Below are 25701 nucleotides of genomic sequence, written 5' to 3' on the forward strand. Positions count from 1 at the left end.
TTTTTTTTCCCTCTCTCTCGACCTCAGTTGTTTTTGGCCGCAGCTCTTGACTCCAGACCACAAGGCTGCCGCCAGCACAGCTTCGCCTGTTCTACTTTATACTCTCTGTTCTGTCGTTTCAGACCCTGTCGAATATTAATGAAATCAAGGGGGGGGGGGGTTTGTTTGACTGAAATGGCCCATCTCAACTTCAGGCAAAATCTTTGCCAAAGCAAAGCTGTCGAATAAGCAGTACGCACGGAAATGATATTCGGCCCAGCTGCTTCTCATGTCAACTCCTCAGCAGTTTGTTGCAATGAGATGTTTTGTAGAACTCCAAGAGCTTAGGAAGCTGAAGTCTATTATGATTCAAATATTTAAGGCATGCTTTTAAGGACAACGGAGAGAGAATAAATGTTCAACCAGCAGTTGCATAACAACAATGCACTTCCTGAGGACATTGCGGCAAATTATTTGAAGATGTGCTTGTCATTCTGGAGAGTCTGTCTCTGGTTATACTTTATGGGCTCTCCAACACACCAAATTGACCAAAAATAACCACTGTGTACATGCTCTGCATAAACTTTTATTTGCCAGGGATTGACACTGGGAGACGGCCAAACCTCTTATGGGACAGAAGCAGAACTTAAAAAAACAAAACTGGGAGGCATTTTCATATAGAGTGAGACCCATTTAAAATCAGCTGCAATTAGGTCAGATTGCTTGCGATGTAAGATGGGAATTGCATATTTGAGCCTTGAGCAATTTCAGCCTCTCAGAGTCGGAGGTGTCCAATTGTTGCACACTTCCATGTTCATTCACACTTGGCGTTGGTGGAGATGCTTGATTTGTTTAGAATTATCACCTCGTGATCTGGCCTGGGTGTTGGTTTCGCCAGGGGTGGCACACTCATCCTTGGTTTCTGTCTGCCAAGTAATTGCGGGGGGGGGGGGGGCGCTGCCCGCCTATGATGTCTGTTATTCCACTGGCCTATTTGGTGAATGTGTTTAAAATGCTCGTTTCCCTGACGTGCTGCAGGGTTGTCCATCCGCAGAAATGATCCTTCCCTCGTGGCCTTGGGAGCTTCTCTTGCTTTATATAGCGGGTGATGAATATTTGTAAGAGGGAAGATGCTGGAGAATAGTGGTGACACATTCAAGAGGGAGCTGTATCGATGTTTGACATTGATAGTGTTTGAGAGTTGTGAGAGTATTGTGTGGGATTTTTTGAACTTTGGGACTGAGATCAACTGCAATGGTCCCTGACATGTGTAAAGTATTAATTGTGTTTGTATAAATCTTCTAACATTATTTCTATATTTTACCCGTGAGGTCTTTTGTCTTTCATTGAAAGTTCTGTGTGGGAGAGGGGCAGCAATAGTGAATTGAGATTCCTGGAACTATGTTGTTTTCTTTGGAAAAACTAAGTTGAACTGATCAAGGTTCAACCAAAACGAGATTCAAGTCAGATAAAGGGTTAGATTTTATACCATCTGAGGATGGGGGGGATGGGTGATTGACAAGGTGTTTCTGAAATAGAAACATAGAAGATAGGAGCAGGAGTAGGCCATTCGGCCCCTCGAGCCTGCTCCGCCATTTAATGAGATCATGGCTGATCATCCAAATTCAGTACCCTGTCCCTGCCTTCTCCCCATATCCCTTGATCCCTTTAGCCTTAAGAAATATATCTAACTCCTTCTTGAATATATTTAATGAATTGGCCTCAACTGCCTTCTGTGGTAGAGAATTCCACAGGTTCACCACTCTCTGGGTGAAGAAATTCCTCCTCATCTCAGTCCTAAATGGCTTACCCCTTATCCTTAGACTGTGACCCCTGGTTCTGGACTCCCCCGCAATCGGGAACATCCTTCCTGCATCTAGTCTGTCTAGTCCTGTTAGAATTTTATAAGTTTCAATGAGATCCCCTCTCATTCTTCTAAACTCCAGTGATGCATCTCTTCCCGTTGTGTAGTTTGATTCTTCCTTCCATTCCAGCCCTGGATGACCCAGTGGAGGCTCTGAACGGACGGCCTGGTTTTGGAAGACTCGTTCCTGAGGTGGCCTTCTACAATGGAGAAGAACTGACCCAATTATTTGATGATGAGATGGAAGAAGCCGGGGAAGGGGAAGCGCGAGGAGAATTCACCCTGTCACAAAGCTTTGGTGAGAGCATTGTCGATGAGATGAATTCTTTGTAACCTTATCTCTGAACTCTCAGTTCTGTAAGGGGTGGGGGGGTGGGGTTTGTAATGATATCAGCAAATAGAGATGGTATTTGCCTGTTCGATTATGATGCCTTAGCAGCATGATTGCAGGTATTGATTGCTTGTGCCTGACCAGCAGAGGTCATGTGACCGAGACAAGCAAGGCAGTGGAGTTTAGTTTCAGTTTCGTTCTAGATGCACAACTAGCTTGATGTCTCCTGTAAAAAGCTGTATAAAGAGTTGAACAGACTTTAGATTAAAACTCATTCTCCTTCATAAATGTCTCATCATTGAACCCACAAAGAAATCAATACATGGTGTCAGAAGTGGCTGAAAGAGATGAAGAGAAAAAATCCGAAGTTAAATCAGCTCTCCACAGATTAGCAAGCCAAAAGAGAACATCGTTACTTACCATTAGAGAATAGCTAACGAAGTGAAAAAATGGAAGGATTACACCCACCGGCGAAGCTTCAGTTAACAGGTAATGTGGCTGAAAATTGGAGGAGGTTCAAACAACGTGTGGGGTTGTATTTAGCGGCAATCGGAGCTGACGAGAAAAGTAATAAAAAGAAATCGTCACTGTTCTTACATGTCGTGGGTGATGAAGCGCTGGAGGTGTATAATAACTTCACATTCGCTGCTGATGGAGACAAAATGAAGCTAGATAAAATAATGGAACAGTTTGAGGCCTACTGCATATCTAAACGTAACGTGACGTTTGAGAGGCACAGATTTTTCACATGTGTACAGAAAAGGGGTGAGACTATTGATCAGTATGTGACTGAACTGAGAAACAGAAGCAAATCGTGTGAATTTGGGGGACTGACAGACTCGCTGATAAAAGACAGACTGGTGTGTGGTATTCCGAATAATGGTCTAAGGGAAAGACTGCTAAGAGAGCAAGATCTGGACCTGGGAAAAGCCATAGCACTGTGTAGGGCTACAGAGACTGTGAAGTTGCAGGCAAAGGAGCTGTTCAGTGACAATAGCTGCAACGTGGATGCAGTGAGAATGAATGGACACAAACCGTTTAACAAAAAGAGCGCCAATGTGAAAAAAGAGGCGTAGCCAGTGAACGAAAATGAAAGGGACAATCGAAAGTCATGTAGTCGATGCGGTACACAGCATCCACCAAGAAAGTGTCCAGCATATGGTAAAAAATGCAATAGTTGCAACAAAAACAACCATTATGCCCGTTGCTGTAAGAACCAAGCGCAACAAAGCAAGGTCCATGCAGTAGATGAAAGCGGGATAGAGGAGTTCAATGTGGATGTTGTGTCTGAAAACAAAAAAGAAGAAAGAGACTGGATGTTGACACTAAAAGTGAATGACATATACATTCCATTTAAATTGGATACTGGAGCACAAGTTAATGTGATATCAGAGACTGATTTTAAGAAAATTAGACCCAGACCAAAGATACATGGAATAAAAGTGAAAGTGACAGGACACACAGGTACTGATATACCAGTGAAAGGAAGATGCATTGTCAAAGTAACACACAAGGACAGAGAGCACACGCTAGCATTAATCGTGGTGCCAAAGGATGTGCAAGCCATACTAGGTTTAAAAGCCTGTGAGAGACTGAACCTGGTAAAGAGAGTCCTCATTGTGGAAAGCGAAGGAGAGACAGTCTATGATGAACTGAATGTTGCGTACACACCGGGTAAGCTGATGTATACAGCAGACACGTTGTCCAGAGCTGTTGACCCAGGAGAGCCCGCAAACACAGTGAAAAGACTGAAGTACAAGGCAAAAGACAGTGGAACTGACTTCTACCAGAGCATGCTTGTATACCGCACAACGCCACTCGAGTGTGGTATGTCACCAGCCCAACTCCCGATGGGACGTCGGCTAAGGTCAAACCTACCCATCCCGGAGAACCTCCTGAAAACAAAAGAGGGGGAGAAAGTGAGGAAGTTCAAAGAACAACAGAAAGAAAAGCAAAAGTACTACTATGACAGAGGAACACAAAACCTACCTGAACTCCACACTGGTGACCAAGTAAGGTTGAAAGACAAAACAAAAACATGGACTCAGAAGGGAACTGTCCTGAGTGAAGTTCAACCAAGATCATACACCATTCAGACAGATGAGGGTGCTGTTCTGAGAAGAAATCGTCGAGATATTCTCATGGGACCAGCCACAGCAGGTCAAGAGACTGATACTGTTGAACAACTTGATCACACAGCTGAGAACCAATCATCTGAGGCAACAACTCAGATTCAAGGACAATCAATCAGAAAATCCTCGAGATGAAATGTATCCCAGGCTGCTGTGTGAGGCAAAGGAGGAGATTGCGGGGGCTCTAACACATATATTCAGGACCTCTCTGGCCACAGGGGATGTGCCAGAGGACTGGAGAACCGCTAATGTAGTACCATTATTCAAGAAGGGTAGTAGGGAAAAACCGGGGAACTACAGGCCAGTGAGCCTAACATCAGTGGTAGGAAAATTATTGGAAAAAATCCTGAGGGACAAAATTTGTCTCCACTTGGAGAGGCAAGGATTAATCAGGGATAGTCAACATGGCTTTGTCAAGGGAAGATCATGTCTGACTAATTTGATTGAATTTTTTGAGGGGGTGACTAGGTGTGTGGATGAGGGTAACGCAGTGGATGTGGTATACATGGATTTCAGTAAGGCCTTCGATAAAGTCCCGCACAGGAGACTGGTCAAGAAGGTAAGAGCCCATGGAATCCAGGGTGCCTTGGCACATTGGATACAAAACTGGCTTAGTGGCAGAAGGCAGAGGGTGATGGTCGAAGGTTGTTTTTGTGACTGGAAGCCTGTGGCCAGTGGGGTACCACAGGGATCGGTGCTGGGTCCCTTGCTGTTTGTGGTCTACATTAATGACTTGGATATGAATGTAAAGGGTATGATCAGTAAGTTCGCGGATGATACAAAAATTGGTAGGGTGGTAAATAGCGAGGAGGGTAGCCTCAGTCTGCAGGACGATATAGATGGGTTGGTCAGATGGGCGGAACAGTGGCAAATGGAATTTAACCCGGAAAAGTGCGAGGTGATGCACTTTGGGGGGACTAACAAGGCAAAGGAATACACAATGAATGGAAAGACCCTAGGCAAGACGGAGGGTCAGAGGGATCTGGGTGTGCAAGTACACAGATCCCTGAAGGCGGCGGAACAGGTGGATAAGGTGGTAAAAAAGGCATATGGGATACTTGCCTTCATTAGCCGAGGCATTGAATATAAGAGCAAGGAGGTTATGATGGAGCTGTATAAAACACTGGTTAGGCCACAGCTGGAATACTGTGTGCAGTTCTGGTCGCCACACTACAGGAAGGATGTGATCGCGTTAGAGAGGGTGCAGAGGAGGTTCACCAGGATGTTACCAGGGCTGGAGCGCTTCAGCTATGAAGAGAGACTGGGCAGATTGGGTTTGTTTTCCTTGGAGCTGAGGAGGCTGAGGGGGGACATGATTGAGGTGTACAAAATTATGAGGGGCATAGGTAGGATGGATGCTGAGGAGCTTTTTCCCTTAGTAGAGGGGTCAATAACTAGGGGGCATAGATTCAAGGTAAAGGGCGGGAGGTTTAGAGGGGATTTGAGAAAGAACTTTTTCACCCAGAGGGTGGTTGGAGTCTGGAACTCACTGCCTGAAAGGGTTGTGGAGGCAGAAACCCTCACAACATTTAAGAAGCATTTGGATGTGCACTTGAAATGCCATAGCATACAAGGCTACGGGCCAAATGCTGGAATATGGGATTAGATTAGACAGGGCTTGATGGCCGGCGCGGACACGATGGGCCGAAGGGCCTCTATCCGTGCTGTATTACTCTATGACTCTATGACTATGACACGTGAAGCCTCCTGAGAGACTCATTGAGCAAATTTAAGGACTATTATTATAGAAGGAAGTAATGTTATCTTATTCTTTCTTCAAGTTCTAGTGTATTGACATATTTCATGTGAACACACAAAGCAAGGTTAAAAAACCTTGATCATGATAATGATAATGTAAGTTCATTAAGTGTTACAGTTAAAATGCAGATTAATACAAAGAAAACATGTTGTTCGTTAAAAGTAAAATACTTTTGTTTTAAGGAAAGGAGATGTAATGATATCAGCAAATAGAGATGGTATTTGCCTGTTCGATTATGATGCCTTAGCAGCATGATTGCAGGTATTGATTGCTTGTGCCTGACCAGCAGAGGTCATGTGACCGAGACAAGCAAGGCAGTGGAGTTTAGTTTCAGTTTCGTTCTAGATGCACAACTAGCTTGATGTCTCCTGTAAAAAGCTGTATAAAGAGTTGAACAGACTTTAGATTAAAACTCATTCTCCTTCATAAATGTCTCATCATTGAACCCACAAAGAAATCAATACAGGGTTCACTGTTTTTTACTGAAGCAGTAATTCTTGAAGGAACTACTTAAGTACCATCGCCCACTCAGGGGCTCAGGTGTGTGGTAGTATTGTGAAGATTGTGTGGCTATGTATTCTCCATTCTGTGTGTGTGTGTAAATCATAAACTACTATCAACTCACTACTGTCTAGATAAACAACAGTGTAAGCTTGTTGACTCACATATTTCACAGTGTAGGACTTCCACCCAAATACACATGGGCTTGAGGTCTTTGACTGTCATAAGTGTGCAGGACTTCTGCCTTGATGCACTTAGGATAGGATTTAGCACAACTGTAGGTTTTATGACCGAGCTTCTGAGCATCGCGAGTTTGTTTGTTGGTATGAGATGTGGATGTTGGGTAGCAGAATCTGCAACTGGATCAATGACCTTCACACAAGGAACACAGTGCCTCTGTTGGTACAAATACATATTCTATTGGTTAGCAGAAACAAAAAAGAGCTGATTTTCAGGCTTTAAATGGCTTAGGATTCAGAATTTAAGGAAGGGAAAGGGGAGCAAATTTGACCTTTGAATAACTGAAGGGATGGGGGATGGTGTTAGAGGGTTAGGAGATGCTTGGGGTTAGTTTCAGCAGAGAGAGATGGTAACTGAGTGGTCGTGGAGGGATATGGAGATGGAATTGGAATGAGATTAGAGAGCTTGGTAGTTATTAATGAAGTGGTTTTGGAGGGGTTTAGAGATGGTAATTGAGTGCTTTTTAGGAGGGTAGGCAGAAGGATTTTGATGGGTAGTGAGATAGTTGTGGATTCGATTTGGGGGGATAGGGAGATGGCCATGCAATGGTTTTGTAAGGATAGGAAGATGGGTCTGGAGTAGTTCTGAAGAGATCGGAAGAGGGTCATGGTTTTGCAGGGGTAGATAGATGTTCATGGAGTAGTTTTGGTGGAGTCAGTAATTTGGATATGGCGGGCTACCACAATATCATAATATCATAGAAAGATAGACATAGAAAAATAGCAGGAGTAGGGCATTCGGCCCTTCGAGCCTGCTCCGCCATTCAATATGATCATGGCTGATCCTCTATCTCAATACCATATTCCCGCTCTCTCCCCATAACCCTTGATGCCTTTTGTGTCTAGAAATCTATCTGTCTTCTTCTTAAATATATCTTGCTGAGATTCTATATTCGATCTGTTTGTATAACTATCTGGATATTTTTTGCAGTGTGCTGGGACGGTACCTTTGGGTATGACTGCAGCTTGACCTGTGAGGACTGTAGGAACGGTGGCACTTGCAACGAGGCTCGAGATGGATGTGTTTGCCCAGAGGCCTGGACTGGGATCGTGTGTAACCAGAGTGAGTAAACCGTAAACTTTCAAGTCTGGTGTGACCTTTGCATTAAAGCGTGTTTTAGAGCCACGTGCGGATCTTGTCACTTCACCAACATGGGAGCGACAAAATGAGCCTGCTCTGTGTCACTGCTGGAAAAGGATCCTTGGGATAAATTTAGGTTCAAAGTATCCTTCGACGGTGCTTGGGAGTCTCAGCTTGCTGTGGCACAGGGCTGTCAGAGGCGGGTACATGGTTGGAATTTCCCACGTGGCGAGTTCCCTTCAAGTCGCAGGGCTGGAGGAAAGGCACTTTTCCACAGGGAGAAATAAAGGACAAGTCAACCCCCGCCACCCTCTGGATCACCAAGTGGTCAGTTTAAAGGACCAACAGAAGCAGTAATACAACAACAACAACAACTTGTATTTATATAGCGCCTTTAACGTAGTAAAACGTCCCAAGGCACTTCACAGGGGTATTATAAGACAAAAGATTTGACACCGAGACACATAAGGAGAAATTAGGGCAGGTGACCTAAAGCTTGGTCAAAGAGGTAGGTTTTAAGGAGCATCTTAAAAGAGGAGAGTGAGGTAGAGAGGCGGAGACGTTTAGGCAGGGAATTCCAGAGCTTAGGGCCTAGACAACAGAAGGCATGGCCACCAATGGTGGAGCGATTATAATCAGGGATGCTCAAGAGGGCAGAATTAGAGGAGCGCAGATATCTGGGTTGGGGTGGGGGGGTGGTTGTGGGGCTGGAGGAGATTACAGAGATAGGGAGGTGTGAGGCCTTGGAGCGATTTGAAAACAAGGATGAGAATTTTGAAATCGAGGTGTTGCTTAACCGGGAGCCAGTGTAGGTCAGCGAGCACGGGGGCGATGGGTGAACGGGACTTGGTGCGAGTTAGGACACGGACAGCCGAGTTTTGGATCACCTCAAGTTTAGGTAGGGTAGAATGTGGGAGGTCGGCCAGGAGTGCGCTGGAATAGTCAAGTCTAGAGATAACAAAGGCATGGATGATATAAAGTGTGATGAGGCCAAACAACAACAACTTATATTTATATAGTGGCTTTAACATAACAAAACGTACAAGGCACTTCACAGGAGCGTTATCAAAAACAAATTGACATCAAGCCATATAAGGAGTGTGGTAAACCACTGTTACTGTTCACAACCGTTCACTATTGTTACACTGTTGTTATCACTGTTTACACTGTTGTTATCACTACACAAGGTTACCTCTTGCCACGCACGCTGTTATACCTAGGCATACCTCAGCTGACTCCGCCCATGGCTCCGCCTGCTTGCCCAGGTATAAAGGTGACCGCTTGGCTAGTATTCTTCCTTGTTGGAACCGATCACCCACGAGGGTGGGCTCTGTTATTTAGCCAATAAAAACCTATAGTTACTACCTTAACTCGTCGCTTTTCATGGACTGAATTGATAGGTATATCAATTTTATTGGCTAAATTTTGAAATGTATGGACCGGAGCAGCCAAACGACCAGCCAAACGGTCAGCTACAACAGCCCCAGCCAAACAGCCAGCTACAACAGCCCCAGCAGCCGACCTGGCTGCGAGCCCTCCGACCGCCGTACCTGGATCTAAACCCACAGGCAGCGAATTCAGCCCTCGACTTCGAACACTGGCTGAGCTGTTTCGAATCCTACCTGGGAGCCTCCGGCGTGCCTCTGGAATCCAAACTAAGAGTTCTGACCACCCAGGTGAGCCCTAAAGTATTTGCACTCATCCGGGACCTTGCTACATACGAGGACGCCCTCAACCTGCTAAAAGAGCAGTACCGGAGCCCAGTAAATTCAATGTATGCCAGACATCTCCTAAGATCCCGCTCGCAACAGCCAGGAGAGTCTGTAGATGAATTTTTACGGGCGCTACAAACACTCGGCAGGGACTGTGACTTTAAAGCTGTAACGGCTGCAGAACATACTGAAGGAAATATCCGCGATGCCTTCGTGAAAGGCCTTCGGTCCGACTACTCACGGCAAAGACTGCTCGAATCAAAGGACCTCGACTTGAAAACAGCTGCAGCCCTCGCTCGCTCCCTGGAAGTGGCCCATCGGGACCTCGAGGCGTACTCCAGGTACAGTGCTGCGCGACCCTGGGACTCGGGCCCGACCCCGGCCGCAATACCCCTCGCACCGCCGCCCCTGGGACCTACTACGGCGTCGGTGTCCCGGAATCGATCGGGACTGCCACCCCCGGGACCTGTTGCGGCAGCAGACTTCCGCGATCGGGCCGCCAGCTGCTTCTTCTGTGGCCAGGTGAGACATCAAAGGGCGCGCTGCCCTGCAAGGAACGCGACCTGCTCCGGCTGCAAAAAGAAAGGCCACTTCGTAAACGCCTGCAGGGGGAAAGCCACAGACGCCAGCAGTGCCTCATGTGAGTTGTGGGGGCGGCCATCTTTGATCAAGGCCACATGTGAGTCGTGGGGCGGCCATCTTTGATCAAGGCCACAGACGCCAGCAGTGCCTCATGTGAGTTGTGGGGGCGGCCATCTTCTCCGCCATTTTGTCCAACTTTGTGGGGATCCGCGTCATGGGCGCCGCCATTTTGTTCGCCGCACTCGGCCGCCGTTTTGTCTCCAGACCCGACCACCGTCTCACCTGCAGACTACAGCAGCTCACTCAGCCATACACTGGCCTCCGTCACGCTTGACCAAGCTCTCCCGCATCATCTGTGCACGTCCATGATGGACATCGAAGTAAACGGCCACGCCACGACCTGCCTGTTCGACAGCGGAAGCACGGAGAGTTTTATTCACCCAGACACGGTGAGCTGCTACTCCCTCACTGTCCGGCCAACGCGCCATCGGATCCCGATGGCAGCGAAGTCCCATTCGACAGACATCAGCGGCTACTGTGTGGTGACCCTGTCGGTTAGGGGCACGGAATATAAAAACTTTAAACTTCTCGTCCTGCCCCAGCTCTGCGCTGCCGTCCTACTAGGGCTGGATTTCCAATGCCACCTTCAAAATGTCACTTTGGCTTACGGTGGACCCCTCCCCCCACTCACAGTCTGCAACCAGCAAAATTTAAACCGCCCGCCGCGTACCACCTGCGGCCTCTCCACCCTCAAAGTCCCGCCCCCCTCCTTGTTCGCTAACCTCACCCGTGACTGTAAACCCGTCGCTACCAAGAGCAGGCGGTACAGCGCCGGGGACAGAGCTTTTATTAGCTCTGAGGTGCAGCGACTCCTGAAGGAGGGCATCATCGAGGGGAGCACCAGCCCCTGGCGTGCCCAGGTCGTAGTCGTTAAGACCGGCGATAAACACCGCCTGCTCATCGACTACAGCCAAACCATAAACCGGTACACCCAGCTGGACGCATACCCCCTTCCCCGCATATCTGATATGGTCAACCAGATTGCACAGTACCGGGTATTCTCCACCATCGACCTCAAGCCGGCCTATCACCAACTCCCTATCTGCCCTGAGGACCGCCAGTATACCGCCTTCGAGGCGAATGGCCGTCTCTACCACTTCCTTAGGGTTCCCTTCGGCGTCACCAACGGGGTTTCGGTCTTCCAAAGGGAGATGGACCGGATGGTCGACCAGAACGCGCTGCAGGCCACGTTCCCTTATCTAGATAACGTCACCATCTGCGGCCACGGCCAGCAGGACCATGATGTTAATCTGGAGAAATTCCTCCGTACGGCCCAACGGCTGAACCTCACTTACAATAAGGAGAAATGTGTGTTTAACACCTTGCGCCTTGCCATCCTCGGCTGCGTAGTAGAGAATGGAGTCATCGGCCCCAACCCCGAAAGAATGCGCCCCCTCATGGAGCTTCCCCTCCCCCACTGTCCAAAGGCGCTGAAGAGAACCCTGGGGCTCTTCGCTTACTATGCCCAATGGGTGCCCAATTATGCGGACAAAGCCAGACCCCTCATGAAGTCCACCTCCTTCCCCCTGACAGCAGAAGCAGGCGCAGCCTTCTCCCTCATAAAAGGAGACATTGCGAAGGCCACAATGCACGCAGTGGATGAGTCCATCCCTTTCCAAGTGGAAAGCGATGCATCCGACTTCGTCCTAGCTGCAACCCTTAACCAGGCGGGGAGACCTGTGGCCTTCTTCTCAAGGACCCTCCAGGGCCCTGAGATCCGACACTCTTCTGTCGAGAAGGAGGCCCAGGCGATTGTGGAGGCGGTACGACGCTGGAGGCATTACCTGGCAGGCAAACGATTTACCCTCCTCACCGACCAGCATTCGGTTGCTTTTAAGTTTAATAACAAGCTGAAGGGCAAAATCAAGAACGACAAGATCTTGAGGTGGAGAATTGAGCTCTCCACCTACGATTACAATATCTTGTACCGGCCTGGTAAACTCAATGACCCCCCAGATGCTCTAATCACGAAGTACATGCGCCAACGCGCAAGTTGATAGACTGCGGACCCTCCACAACAACCTCTGCCACCCCGGGGTCACCAGACTTTACCACTTCATTAAGGCCCGCAACCTGCCCTACTCCATCGAGGAGGTCAGGACCATGACCAGGAACTGCCAAACCTGTGCCGAATGCAAACCGCATTTCTATAGGCCGGACAGAGCAAGCCTGATCAAGGCCACCCGCCCCTTCGAGTGCTTGAGCATCGATTTTAAGGGGCTCCTCCCGTCCTCTGACCGTAATGTGTACTTCCTCAACATTATTGACGAGTACTCCCGTTTCCCCTTTGCCATCCCCTGCCCAGACATGACCAGTACCACGGTCATCAAATGCCTGAACGACCTCTTCGCCTTGTTCGGGTTCCCGAACTATATACATAGCGACCGGGGCGCATCCTTCATGAGCGAGGAACTTCGCCAGTTCCTGCTCGCGAGAGGTATTGCTGCGAGCAGGACCACCAGCTACAACCCCCGGGGGAACGGCCAGGTGGAAAGAGAAAACGCGACAGTTTGGAAGGCCGTCCTCTTAGCCCTAAAGTCTAAGGGCCTCCCAACCTCTCGCTGGCAGGAAGTCCTCCCGGCAGCGCTCCACTCCATCCGGTCACTGCTTTGCACTGCCATTAACGCCACCCCCCATGAACGAATGTTTGTTTTCCCCAGGAAGTCGACTACGGGAACCTCGCTACCAACATGGCTGACTTCTCCGGGGCCGGTCCTGCTGCGGAAGCACGTGAGGACCCATAAAATGGACCCCCTGGTCGAGAGGGTGGACCTCCTGCATGCCAACCCCCAGTACGCCTATGTGGCATACCCAGACGGGCGGGAGGACACTGTCTCCTTGCGAGACCTCGCACCCTCAGGCACCCCTGAGATACCACCGTTACCCCCCACCACTCCCCCAAATCCAGCTCCTGTAGACGGCATGCCGGAACCCCAGGAGCCTTCGTCGACCATGCCGACACCAGCATTAACATCGGATACTGCACCACCGCCGCCGCTGCTGCGCCGATCAGAAAGGCTTACGAGGCCTCCTGAGAGACTGACATACACGAACTGGTAGTACACTTCACCCCGCCGGACTCAATTTTAAACAAGGGGTGAATGTGGTAAACCACTGTTACCGTTCACAACCGTTCACTATTGTTACACTGTTGTTATCACTGTTTACACTGTTGTTATCACTACACAAGGTTACCTCTTGCCACGCACGCTGTTATACCTAGGCATACCTCAGCTGACTCCGCCCATGGCTCCGCCTGCTTGCCCAGGTATAAAGGTGACCGCTTGGCTAGTATTCTTCCTTGTTGGAACCGATCACCCACGAGGGTGGGCTCTGTTATTTAGCCAATAAAAACCTATAGTTACTACCTTAACTCATCGCTTTTCATGGACTGAATTGATAGGTATATCAAGGAGATGTTAGGGCAGATGACCAAAAGCTTGGTTGAAGAGGTAGGTTTTAAGGAGTGTCTTAAAGGAGGAAAGAGAAGTGGAGAGGCGGAGAGATTTAGGGAGGAATTCCAGAGCTTAGGACCTAGGCAGCTGAAGGCACAGCCACCAAAGGTGGAGCATTTAAAATCGGGGATGTTCAAAAGACCAGAATAGGCAGGGTGCAGCAGTCTAGGGGCATTATAGGGCTGGAGAAGATTACAGAGATAGGGAGGGGCGAGGCCATGCAAGGATTTGAAAACAAGGATGAGAATTTTAAAATCGAGGCATTGCTTTATTGGGGGCCAATGTAGGTCAGCAAACACAGGGGAGATGGGTAAGCGGGACTTGGTGCGAGTTAGCACACATAGTTAGGACCATAAAAGAAAATGGAAATAAATGTGTTCTAAAAATAGTTTTCCTCAATCTTCTCTGCTATCCTCTCTCGAAGGTGCAGACTCTTGCTGGGGTGCCAGCTGTCCTCTGGTATCCTTCCCCTGGAGTGAGCCTTGCTTTGGCAGGCTATTCTATCGCGGAGCGCATCACAGCCCAAGCCAAAGCCAAGCCAATCCTGTCCTCATCTGACAGCCACAGAGTGCAGTTTGCAGCAAATTTCACTGGATTGTAATTAGGAGTGGGATCACTGACAGATTCCTCCCCCTCCTCCTCCTCTTCCCTACTTCACAGGCCCTGAGGCCAATTCTTGCACCGCTAACGCCGCCCCGATTGAGATCAGCTAACTCGCCACACATCCTGAAATTGGACCTTGGACCCTCCAGGTCCGTGAGCCTCAAAAACTCACAGTACCATCCGGGGAGCTCATTCCTCTTTGTTTTTCTATTTTAAAAAACCTGCCTGTGTTACTTTGCAGCAGTTCAATTGAGCAGCAGGCGGTTTGAACAGTCAAGGGGAGGAATGCTGTTTACAAGGGGCTTCAGCTAGCGATCACTTTGGTGTGGCGACGTTGGATGTGTGGGAGGATGTACTTCACCACAGACTCGCGATAGGCACATTCCCTGCAGTTAGAATACCAGAACTAATTTGCTGCACTGTAGACTCTATTTCACTGAAACAATAAACACATTAGCCACTATCACTGGGATGTGTGATTCACTTGTGGAGACAGGAAATACCGGCCTGCTGCTCTTAGTAGCAATGTAGGTATTGTTAGATGTAAAAAGACCAACGTCCATCTCGTTTGCCTTCTACCATCCTGATAGTCGCACTTTACAACAAAAATGGAGTTGTTGACCAATTAGTCCAAAGTCACCTGTTCCTTCCAAGCAGGCTACTAGGGTTGCCAGCTCTGGTTGGAGGCATTCATGGAGGTTTGATCATGTGACGTTCTAACCACATGACATCTGACCATTTGACAGCCGGTCACGTGACATTTGATCACATGACATCATGGGGGCGGATAAACACCGGCATAGTTGGGCCGGATGGCCTTCTACTTGCGCTGTAAAGTTCTATGTAATTCTAAAATGTTACTGCATTTACCGTATAACGGTTGGGTTCCCTGTAGTTGAGTATCTTTACTTGTGGTTTCACGTCACGAGCTGTTGTGCGAGAAGTTCCAAGAACCAGGATGTCACCCATGAGCAGGTGAAGAAGGGAAACCGAGGGCGGGTAAGAGGGGATTCCACCAGTAACTAAAGGTAGCTCACTGAAATTGCACTGATAACTAATAGTAATATTGATAACACTGAGATTCCCCTCATAACCAGCTGTAATATAATAACTCACTGATAGTCTATATGCAGCTAGTTTAATATGTGTAAGGCCCCGATATCCTACCTGTAATTAATAGTAATAACCCACTGATACAAGACTGTGCCCTTCCGCCTTTGTCTAGGTCCCGTTCTTAGTACCATGAAGCAGTACTGACCGGACACGAGCCTAGTACTGGGTGTTCCTGGGTGTAGGAGACTTCCCTTCCAAGGTTATTTGCTGCTCTGTTTGGTGGTGTTGATTCAGAGTGTAATGTTAGCCAGGACACCTGGAGAACTCGCTGCGCTTTGTTGAATGTCAGCCGTGGCTCAGTGGGTAGCACTCTCGCCTCTGAGTCAGAAGGTCGTGGGTTCAAGTCCCACTCCAAGGACTTGAGCAAATCCAGGCTGACACTCCCAGTGCAGTACTGAGGGAGCACTGCACTGTCGGAGGTGCCGTCTTTTGGATGAGACATTAAACCGAGGGCCCCATAGAGTCATAGAGTCATAGAGTTATACAGCACGGATAGAGGCCCTTCGGCCCATCGTGTCCGTGCCGGCCATCAAGCCCTGTCTGATCTAATCCTATATTCCAGCATTTGGTCCGTAGCCTTGTATGTTATGGCATTTCAAGTGCTCATCCAAATGCTTCTTAAATGTTGTGAGGGTTCCTGCCTCCACAACCCTTTCAGGCAGTGAGTTCCAGACTCCAACCACCCTCTGGGTGAAAAAGTTCTTTCTCAAATCCCCTCTAAACCTCCCGCCCTTTACCTTGAATCTATGCCCCCTAGTTATTGACCCTTCTACTAAGGGAAAAAGCTCCTCAGTATCCATCCTATCTATGCCCCTCATAATTTTGTACACCTCAATCATGTCCCCCCTCAGCCTCCTCTGCTCCAAGGAAAACAAACCCAATCTGCCCAGTCTTTCATCATAGCTGAAGCGCTCCAGCCCTGGTAACATCCTGGTGAATCTCCTCTGCACCCTCTCCAAAGCTATCACATCCTTCCTGTAGTGTGGCGACCAGAACTGCACACAGTATTCCAGCTGTGGCCTAACCAGTGTTTTATACAGCTCCATCATAACCTCCTTGCTCTTAAATTGTATGCCTCGGCTAATGAAGGCAAGTATCCCATATGCCTTTTTTACCACCTTATCCACCTGTTCCGCCGCCTTCAGGGATCTGTGTACTTGCACACCCAGATCCCTCTGCCCCTCCGTCTTGCCTAGGGTCTTACCATTCATTGTGTATTCCCTTGCCTTGTTAGTCCCCCCAAAGTGCATCACCTCGCACTTTTCCAGGTTAAATTCCATTTGCCACTGTTCCGCCCATCTAACCAACCCATCTATATCGTCCTGCAGACTGAGGCTACCCTCCTCGCTATTTACCACCCTACCAATTTTTGTATCATCCGCGAACTTACTGATCATACCTTTTACATTCATATCCAAGTCATTAATGTAGACCACAAACAGCAAGGGACCCAGCACCGATCCTTGTGGTACCCCACTGGCCACAGGCTTCCAGTCACAAAAACAACCTTCGACCATCACCCTCTGCCTTCTGCCACTAAGCCAGTTTTGTATCTGCTCTCTCAGGTGAGCGTAAAAGATCCTACAGCATTATTTTGACAAAGAGCAGGGGAGTGCTCCCTGGTGTCCTGGCCAATATTTATCCCTCAACCAACATCACTAACAAAGCAGATTATCTGGTCACTATCACATTGCTGTGTGTGGGAGCTTGCTGCACTGCCATGTTTCCTACATTACAACAGTGACGACACTTCAAAAGTATTTGATTGGCTGTAAAGTGCTTACATAGAAACATAGAAGGTAGGAGCAGGAGTAGGCCATTCGGCCCCTCGAGCCTGTTCCGCCATTTAATGAGATCATGGCTGATCATCCAAATTCAGTACCCTGTCCCTGCTTTCTCCCCATATCCCTTGATCCCTTTAGCCTTAAGAAATATATCTAACCCCTTCTTGAATATATTTAATAAGTTGGCCTCAACTGCCTTCTGTGGTAGAGAATTCCATAGGTTCACCACTCTCCTGGGTGAAGAAATTCCTCCTCATCTCAGTCCTAAATGGCTTACCCCTTATCCTTAGACTGTGACCCCTTTGGGACGTCCTGAGCAATGCTCTCTGTAAGTTGCACCTTGTTCTGCGCGGTCCCTTTACATTTCTGCGCATGTGCGGTACTCACAATGGAGAAGTCAGTGAGCGGCCGGCTCGGGATCTTTCCCGTTACTGCCCGGCCTCGCAGTTTAGAGGGAACATTGTTCCTGAGGTCGTGAAGGGTGCAATGTAAATGAAACTTCCTTTTTTTATGTTGTTTCTTTAATGTCTGCTGGACTGCAACAATGCAGCACACCCTCCGTACTGAACTGATTGATCTCAGTCTAGACTGAGTCCTGGAGTGGAGCTTGAACCCACAACCTTGTGACTCAGAGACCAGCAACTGAGCCAAGCTGCGTCTACATTGTAAAGTGCCAACTAGATGTAACAGACTCTTTTTAATATGGTTGTTGTCACATTTATTATTGTTTGCGGTGGGCAATTAAAATGCCGGCCTTGCCAGCGACGCCCGCATCCCGAGAATGAAGAAAGCATTGTCTTCAGCCCTTTGCTTTGGTGTTTCTCTCTGTCCAACTGTGCATACTGTGCTCGGTGAGTAATTACCTGCTCTTTCTCTTTTTCTTCCCTTTTTCCCTCCCAGCTTGTCCGGAGGGGACATTTGGCAAAAACTGCAGCTTCCTGTGCAAGTGTAGGAACGGGGCGACTTGCGATCCACTGACTGGGAAATGCCGCTGCCCTCCAGGAGTCAGTGGTGAGATGTGCGAGGACGGTACGTTGTGGTGTTGTTGCGGGAACATTTTACCGCGGTAAAGGTAACCTCCGTTGTTGCACCACAGTGACCTCATCTGGGGTTGAGTCTCCTCGGGGTGGGGGGGGGGGTGGTCCACAGAAACCCTGAAGAGTCGGCCTAAGGGTCGCCAACGCTGGGCGTATTCCTGCAGGTTTTATCACATGACCTCCCACCTCGAACCGTCCCGACCTCACACTCCCGCCATTGGTCCGTCCTCCGGGCACACAGCCTACCCACGGCCAATTGGAAAGTCAACCCAATTGGATTAATCTTGACTGTCAATCAAATAGCCTTTCCCCTCCCCTCCTCACCATCTACAATATTTTTATAGTTAGTAAATGAAAGTGTTCAAAGAATTTTTTTTTAAAAGCACTTTTATTTAATGCCCCTATGATTTTTCTCCTGGGTCGCTCGTAGCAGTGTCCAGGAGATTAATCTTCAATTCCTGGAGACTTCGGGACATTCCTGGAGGTTTGGAAACCCTACATAAACACTGTTTCTTTGCGTGTGTGTGCGCATGTGTGTGTGTAAACTCGCTTGCGTGTGCGCGCTTGTGAGTGTGTGAACTCGCTTGCGTGTGCGCTTGTGTGTGTCTGCCCTTGTGTGTGTGCGTGCGCGCGTGTGTGTGTGTGTATGTATGCGCACTTGTGTGTGCGTGTGTGTGTCTGCCCTTATGTATGCATGTGTATGTGTGTGAGCTTATGTGTTTGTAGTTCTGTGCTGACCGCCTGCTCCCCCCATCCCCCCACCCCCAGACGGTCTGCCCTCCCCACCCTCAGTTCTCAGACCTTCTGTGTGCGGTTGATTTTGCGCATGTGGAAGTTTCCCAAATTTGCTTTAAAGTTAAACTGGTTGATGCCCGGGACTGACCGCCTTCTCCTTTAGGCTGCCCCAAGGGATTGTACGGGAAGGCCTGCAACAAGAAATGCAACTGTGCCAACAACGGGCGCTGCCACCGGATCTATGGGGCCTGTCTCTGCGATCCCGGCCTCTATGGGCGCTTCTGCCATCTACGTAAGTCAGGAGAGTTTTGTTCAAGCTGTTGGTTTGTTTGTTAGGAATTACAGGGTGGCAGGCTGCACTGGTGTTCCCCAAGACAGTGAGGCCCGATCATGACTGACCTTTCCCTACCAACTCGCTGGCATGTGCACATACACACACACATACACACACACACACACACACACACACACACACACGCGAGTGGACAGCACCATAAATCACCATATCATCTATGTCCCTATCGCCCGCCAACCAGGATTCCACTGGCCATGTTGCAGTTGGGTGTTTCTCAACCAGACAGGGACAGTGGGCCTCAAATCTTCACCCCTGGGGCGTTCCTGACCACAACAAGTACAAATCAAGTCCTATGTCATTGAATCGTGCCAGCTAACTCACCTACCTGGCGGCCTGCACCCTTTGCAGGCTGGCGATGCCAATGCTCTGCGATGGCCGGAATTGTACAGCAAGTCTGCGACCTGCTAAATAAATGGCAGGGCTGTTGGTGAAAGGTGTTGAGCGGGTATTAGGTACCTCTCCACTGGGATCCCTTCTGGTGGAGAGCTGTAGACCAGCTGTGGTGGAGGCCCCGTGTCCAGGGAGCAGGGTGAGTCTCAGGGTGACAGAAAGCTGCCCGTGATTAAATGGAAGAGAAAATGTGATTTGGAAAATAACAGGCCTGCCCGACCGCACTAGAAATTTCTAGCTTGCAAGCCACTTATTATCGGTGGCACCAGCGTACCATTATTTGCTTCCCACGCCAGGTATTCGAGTGGCCTCTTCGGTGCGAGATTGTCAGTTTGGTGCCAATTAATGGCTTGCACAGTTCTGCAGACTTCTACCCGCTGGAGCCTGTTGAAGCTGGCCCCCGACTCAATTCGCGAAAGACCCTTAAATCCGGCAGATAGATGCGCTGTCTCCCTGGGGTGACGACGTGGACTAAAACAATGTCCTTTCCCTGCTGGGGCCTGCATTCAAATCAATTCAAGTTGGACCTTCGAACTCAGCCTTGTTCCGGAGCAACCACTTTCACTTCTTACACCTCATTACTTCATTTAGTATCAAACAGAGTAAGTGAAGGGCTTGTAACAGCTGAAAGCCCCTGGGGCCTAACTTGCCAGTCAGTTTTGGTTGTGTCTAGCTTCTTTGGCACCTGGTGAGTTTCCATCCTCATAAAGTGTGGCTCGGTTTGGAAGGTCTGCCGAGGGGATGAAGCTCTCTGTTGGCTGGGCCTTGGGAATCGAAGAATGTAACGTTTATTACAGTTTGCTGAGAGCTGCTTTACTGAGGTGTATGTGGCTCCCAGCTGGTTTGGCAATGGTACAGAGCATCCCACAACCAATAAGGAACCACATGTACAGACAGTGATAAACCAATTACGTTGGGCAGTGGCGCCCACTATAAAATATAACGGATGAATGATATCAGAGTATAAAGTCGAGGTTTATTGTAGCACCAAGGCTGTTGGAAAGAAAGAAAGATACTGCTTTTCTGTGGCACTTTTCACAATCTCAGGACGTCCCAAAGCGCTTTACAGCCAATGAAGTACTTCAGAAGTGATGTCACTGTAGTAATGTAGGAAACGCAGCAGCCAATGTATGCACAGCAAGCTCCCACAAATAGCACTGTGCTAATGATCAAATAATCTGTTTTAGTGATGTTGGTTGAGAGATAAATATAGGACAGGACACTGGGGATACCTCCCCTGTTCTTCTTCGAAATAGTGCAATGGGATCTTTTACATCCAACTGAGAGAGCAGACAGGGCCTCATTTTAGCATCTCATCTGAAAGCCAGCACCTCCGACAGTGCAGCACTCCCTCAGTATTGCACTGGGAGTGCCAGCCTGGATTATGTGGCTCAAGACTCTGGAAGGGGACTTGAACTCACGATGCGGAGATGCTGATAAGGCAGCATTTATTGCCTATCCCTAGTTTCCTAACGTGCATTAAGAGTCAACCACATGATGTGGGACTGGAGTCATGTGTAGGCCTGACCGGGTAAGGATGGCATGTCCCTTCCCTGAAGGACATTGGAGAAGCAGTTGGGTTTCTACAGCAGTCTGGAAGCTTTTGTGGTTATTTTCTGCTACCGGCTTTATTGAAATCCTGTTCATCGCCGGGGTCACAAACGATATCCCTCAGTTCATGTTGCAAGCACTTTTCCCTCTTGTTGTAGTGATTTGGATTCAAACCTGCTGTGATTGAAGTTGCTTGTAATGTTTTTACGTGAAGTCTTCGTGAAGAACGAAGTGTCCATTTTGACCATGATGCACCGCTAACCCTTTCTTTGTTCTCCCCTCCCCATCTCCACCAGCATGTCCAAAGTGGGCGCACGGGCCTGGCTGTTCCAACGAGTGCCGGTGCGAGCAGCGCAACACGCTGGCATGCAGCCGCAAAGACGGAAGCTGCACGTGCAAGCCCGGCTACCACGGCCTCACTTGCCGCAACGGTGAGTGTCAACCCGCTGAGAAAGTTAGCGAAGAGTTTGAAGGTTGGCGAAGGTGGTGGAACACTCCATGGAACGCAGTGGTGCCTCCGCTGCCAGGAACACGGAATGTCGTCTGTGGAATGCGACTGGAGCTGTAGACAGATACTCTGGAATTCCTCCTACAGATGGGGACCAGGGGGGCAGCGGGATTAGTGTTAGATTGCTCCAGCTGACACGATGGGCCGAATGGCTTCCTTCTGTGTGAGAAAAGTCTGCGGTTCTAATTTCCAGATTAATAGGTGGAGTGGTTTGGATTGGGTTGATAATTGAAGATTATAGATAACACATAACCTATCACTTTTTATTGTTCTGTGAAAATTTACTCAATATTTCAAAAAATTACAGATTCAAAAATCTGAAACCGGCGCTGACATGAATCAGTCATTCATGAAAGAAAGACTTCTGAAATAATACTGAGCGGCCTGCAGGCGGCGCTGTCCAGGGAGAGTATAAATACTCGGGCATGGGCCCAGCTTGCGTAGGATATTCTTAACAGGAACTAGTGAAAGACACAACTAGACCTCCATGTTGTAAAACAGTTGATTAAAGCTTTGTTTAACGCTTAGACCAAGTGCCTAGTAGTTTTCTTACGTCAGGCACCCCATTGACTGCTGCGCAAGAACATTCGATGCACGTTCCAAAATGGCTGGGACAGAGTAGCTAGGAACAGGAGGAGGCCATTCAGCATTTCAAGCCTGTTCTGCCATTCAATTAGATAATGGCTATTCTGAACCTCAACTCCACTTACTCGCTTTTGCTCCATATCCCTTGATACCCTTATCTAATAAAAATCTATCGATCTCCGTATAGAAAATTTCAATTGTCCCGGCAGTCACAGCCTTTTGGGGGAGTGAATTCCAGATTTCTAATACCCTTTGTGAGGAAAAAGTGCTTCCTGATTTCAATTCTGAACGGCCTAGCTCTAATTTTAAGATTATGCCCTCCTTGTTCTGGATTCCTCCACTAGAGGAAATAGTTTCTCCGTATCTACCCCATCAAATCCCTTAATCATTTTAAATACCTCAATTAGATCACAAACTCCAGAGGACGCAAGCCAAGTTTATGTCCTCAGTAAAATACAGCCGGTAAATTCATCTCCCTGTCCTCCCTCACTTTATTTTTACACTTCTATAAAAATCATTGATAAGCCTTTCAACAAAACGGAACTTTGTATAAAAGCCTGAAATAGTGATAGCTATCTTGCAGCTTGGTTAAATCTATTTTCTTTGGGTTTATTTTAGGAAGGGTTGGATGTCGGCCTAGATAATCTTGTAAAAGTCATCCAGTCCCCTCAGGGATGGGTGAAAGCTTGACATCGTGTGATTGCCTTGGATTTATTAAAGCCTCGTCCTTTTTTATTTCTTTCCTCTTGTCCAAAGCCTGTGATCTCGGATTTTACGGAGCTGGATGTAACTCCAAGTGTAGCTGCCCAGCCGATGTTGCCTGTGACCATGTGACCGGCGAGTGCAAGATGCTATGTCCTAAGGGATATCACGGCAGGAACTGCAGTCAAGGTACGTTTAACTTTCAACTCTTGTTAAAAAATTGAGAAATATAGGTCAAGGGCCGTAATGCCACCAAGATTGAAAAGAATGATAGCATCATGCAGCACAGGAGGCCGTTCAGCCCATCGTGCCTGTGCTGGCTCTTTGAAAGAACTCTCCAATTAGTTCCACTCCCCAACCCCCACTCCCGCTCTTTCCCCATCGCCCTGAAAATTTTTCCTTTTCAAGTATATATCCAATCTTTTGGTGAAAATTACTGCTGAATCTGCTTCCACCGCCCTTTCGGGCAGTGCATTCCAGATCATAACAACTTGCTGCGTAAAGAAATTTCTCCTCGTCTCCTCCCCTGGTTCATTTGCCAGTAGAAGAGAACATGAGATAAATCAAGAAGTAGTGACTGGGTGACGCCAAGCTTGAGTTCTGAAAGCCGGCACATTGCAGGCAGAAAGGAAGTTCCTGAGAGGCTGGGAAGGAGTGAATTGAGCAGGAGATGGTGTGCTAAGTCTTGATTCCAAGAGTGCGGATGAAAGGAGAAGGAAGAGTGTGTAGGGCGGAGGGATTTGCAGCTTAGGAGGGACAAAAGAGGAGAGTTCAAAGGAGCTAAGACTATTGTTGTAAAGATGGAATTGAGAGAGACAAGGAAGATTGCCGTGAAATCAGTTTGAAAACTCTCAACTTTATCTAGCAAGAATGAGGCAACTGCATAAAACAGCCCATAATCCAGCAGTAAATTTGCTCTTGTATACAGAGAGGCTGATGGAGGAACAGGACACTGTCACGTTGCTACGGCACAGGTCATGCTGTTTGAACGTGTTTGTGCTTTCACCCCAAATACCTAACAGAGAAAATCTACTGAAACACATTTACGATGTTGCTACACATTAGGAGTGATGTTGTCCTAAAAGGAGAAAGAAAGAACTTACATTTATATAGCGCCTTTCACGACCTCAGGACGCCCCAAAGCGATTTACAGCCAATGAAGTACTTTTTGAGGTGTAGTCACTGTTGTAATGTAGGAAATGCGGCAGCCATTTTGCGCACAACAAACTCCCACAAACAGCAATGAGATAATGACCAGATAATCTGTTTTAGGCGATGGTTGGCCCAGGGTGCCAGGGAGAACACCTCTGCTCTTCTTCGAATAGTGCCATGGGATCTTTTCCATCCATCTGAGAGGGCAGAAAGGGCTTCTCATCTGAAAGACGGCACCTCCGACAGTGCAGCACTCCCTCGGTACTGTGCTGAAGTATTGGCCTAGACTGTGGGATGGATTTTCATTGAGGAGGCGGGTAGGCGGCGGGACTACAACTTTCGGGGTTGTAATCCCGCCTCCATCGAGTTCTAGCCAACCCACGCGATTTTGACTTGATTGACCTTGTTGAGCCCGCCCAGCGGGCTCAGCAGGCCAATTAAGGGCCACCCGGCAACAGTTGATGTCACAGATTGATATTTCATCTGTCAAGACCTTTTGACAGATGAAATATCAGCGTTTGACAGCTGTTTGAAGCTGTCAAACACTGACAATCTGTACTCCAGGTTAATTCCTTCCTCTCAGGATGATTTAGAGATCTCCCCGGAACAGAAAGCTGAACGCTGGAACTTTTGACAGCTCGCGGCCATTCTGCTTTCTGTGCCAGTGAGATGAGGGACTCCCGAGACCTGAAGGAAGGAAGGCTGTAAAGGTAAGTACATGTAAGTAAAACTTCTTTACACACCAAACACACTTACCTCTGCACTCATGCACCCATCACTCACCCGAACACCGGACATCTCGACCCCTCCAAGCCCTTCATCCCGACGGCCCGCCTCGCTAACTTGGCGTAGTTTGGAGCCGTCAGGAATCCCACATTTCACCAATGAAAATAGGGATTAGGCTAAAAACTGCCTGTTAACTACCTGTTAACTACCTGTTAACAGGCAGTTAATTGGCACTAATCCCCTTCCCGCCTCGGGGAGGCGGGTCCCAGTGTGGGTCGGGTACCCGCCTCCTTTGAAACTGGCATGGAGGCGGGTTGGGGGCGGGATGGGTTCGTGCCCCCTGATTTCGGGATTTTAACCCCCCCCCACACGCCTCCAATCCCGCCTCCACGGTCCAATGAAAATCCTGCCCTATGTGTTCAAGTCTCTGGAGTGGGACTTAACCCTGCAAACTTCTGACTCGGAGGCGAGAGTGCTACCCACTGATCCACGGCTGACACCACTCCCAGCGGAATGCCCTGCTCACTTAGAGCACGGGCCAGAGAATCGGGGCTTCAGTGCCGTAGCCTTACCTCCACTGGCAGATTACAAACCACTGATTCACCCCTATCGTGACCAGAGGAATTCTTCCCTCATTGCTGGTGAACTTTACTTTGCATCAACCCAAGGCTGTACCTGGCTTTGCTGACAGTGATCAGTGCTGACAATGGGCGCTGATTTCCCAGGCGACTTTAAGGGCTTGGAGTCTTTGCATCAACAGTTCAA

At 48.4% G+C, this 25701-nt stretch overlaps 1 protein-coding gene across 1 annotated transcript in view; it reads left to right on the forward strand.

The window, feature by feature from the left end:
* The window catches only part of LOC147100733 (uncharacterized), a 290852-nt gene that overhangs the window by 197155 nt on the left and 67996 nt on the right, over positions 1-25701 (forward strand). Inside the window, exons 10-15 of the mRNA XM_085967558.1 lie at positions 1974-2141; positions 7737-7868; positions 18096-18224; positions 19131-19259; positions 21560-21694; positions 23113-23247. Coding sequence (XP_085823684.1) covers positions 1974-2141; positions 7737-7868; positions 18096-18224; positions 19131-19259; positions 21560-21694; positions 23113-23247 — 828 coding nt within the window. The remainder of the gene's footprint in view (positions 1-1973; positions 2142-7736; positions 7869-18095; positions 18225-19130; positions 19260-21559; positions 21695-23112; positions 23248-25701) is intronic.

This window comes from Somniosus microcephalus, chromosome 25 (assembly GCF_052327205.1).
Source record: "Somniosus microcephalus isolate GS21.2 chromosome 25, FLI_Smic_1.0, whole genome shotgun sequence".
Taxonomy (NCBI): domain Eukaryota; kingdom Metazoa; phylum Chordata; class Chondrichthyes; order Squaliformes; family Somniosidae; genus Somniosus; species Somniosus microcephalus.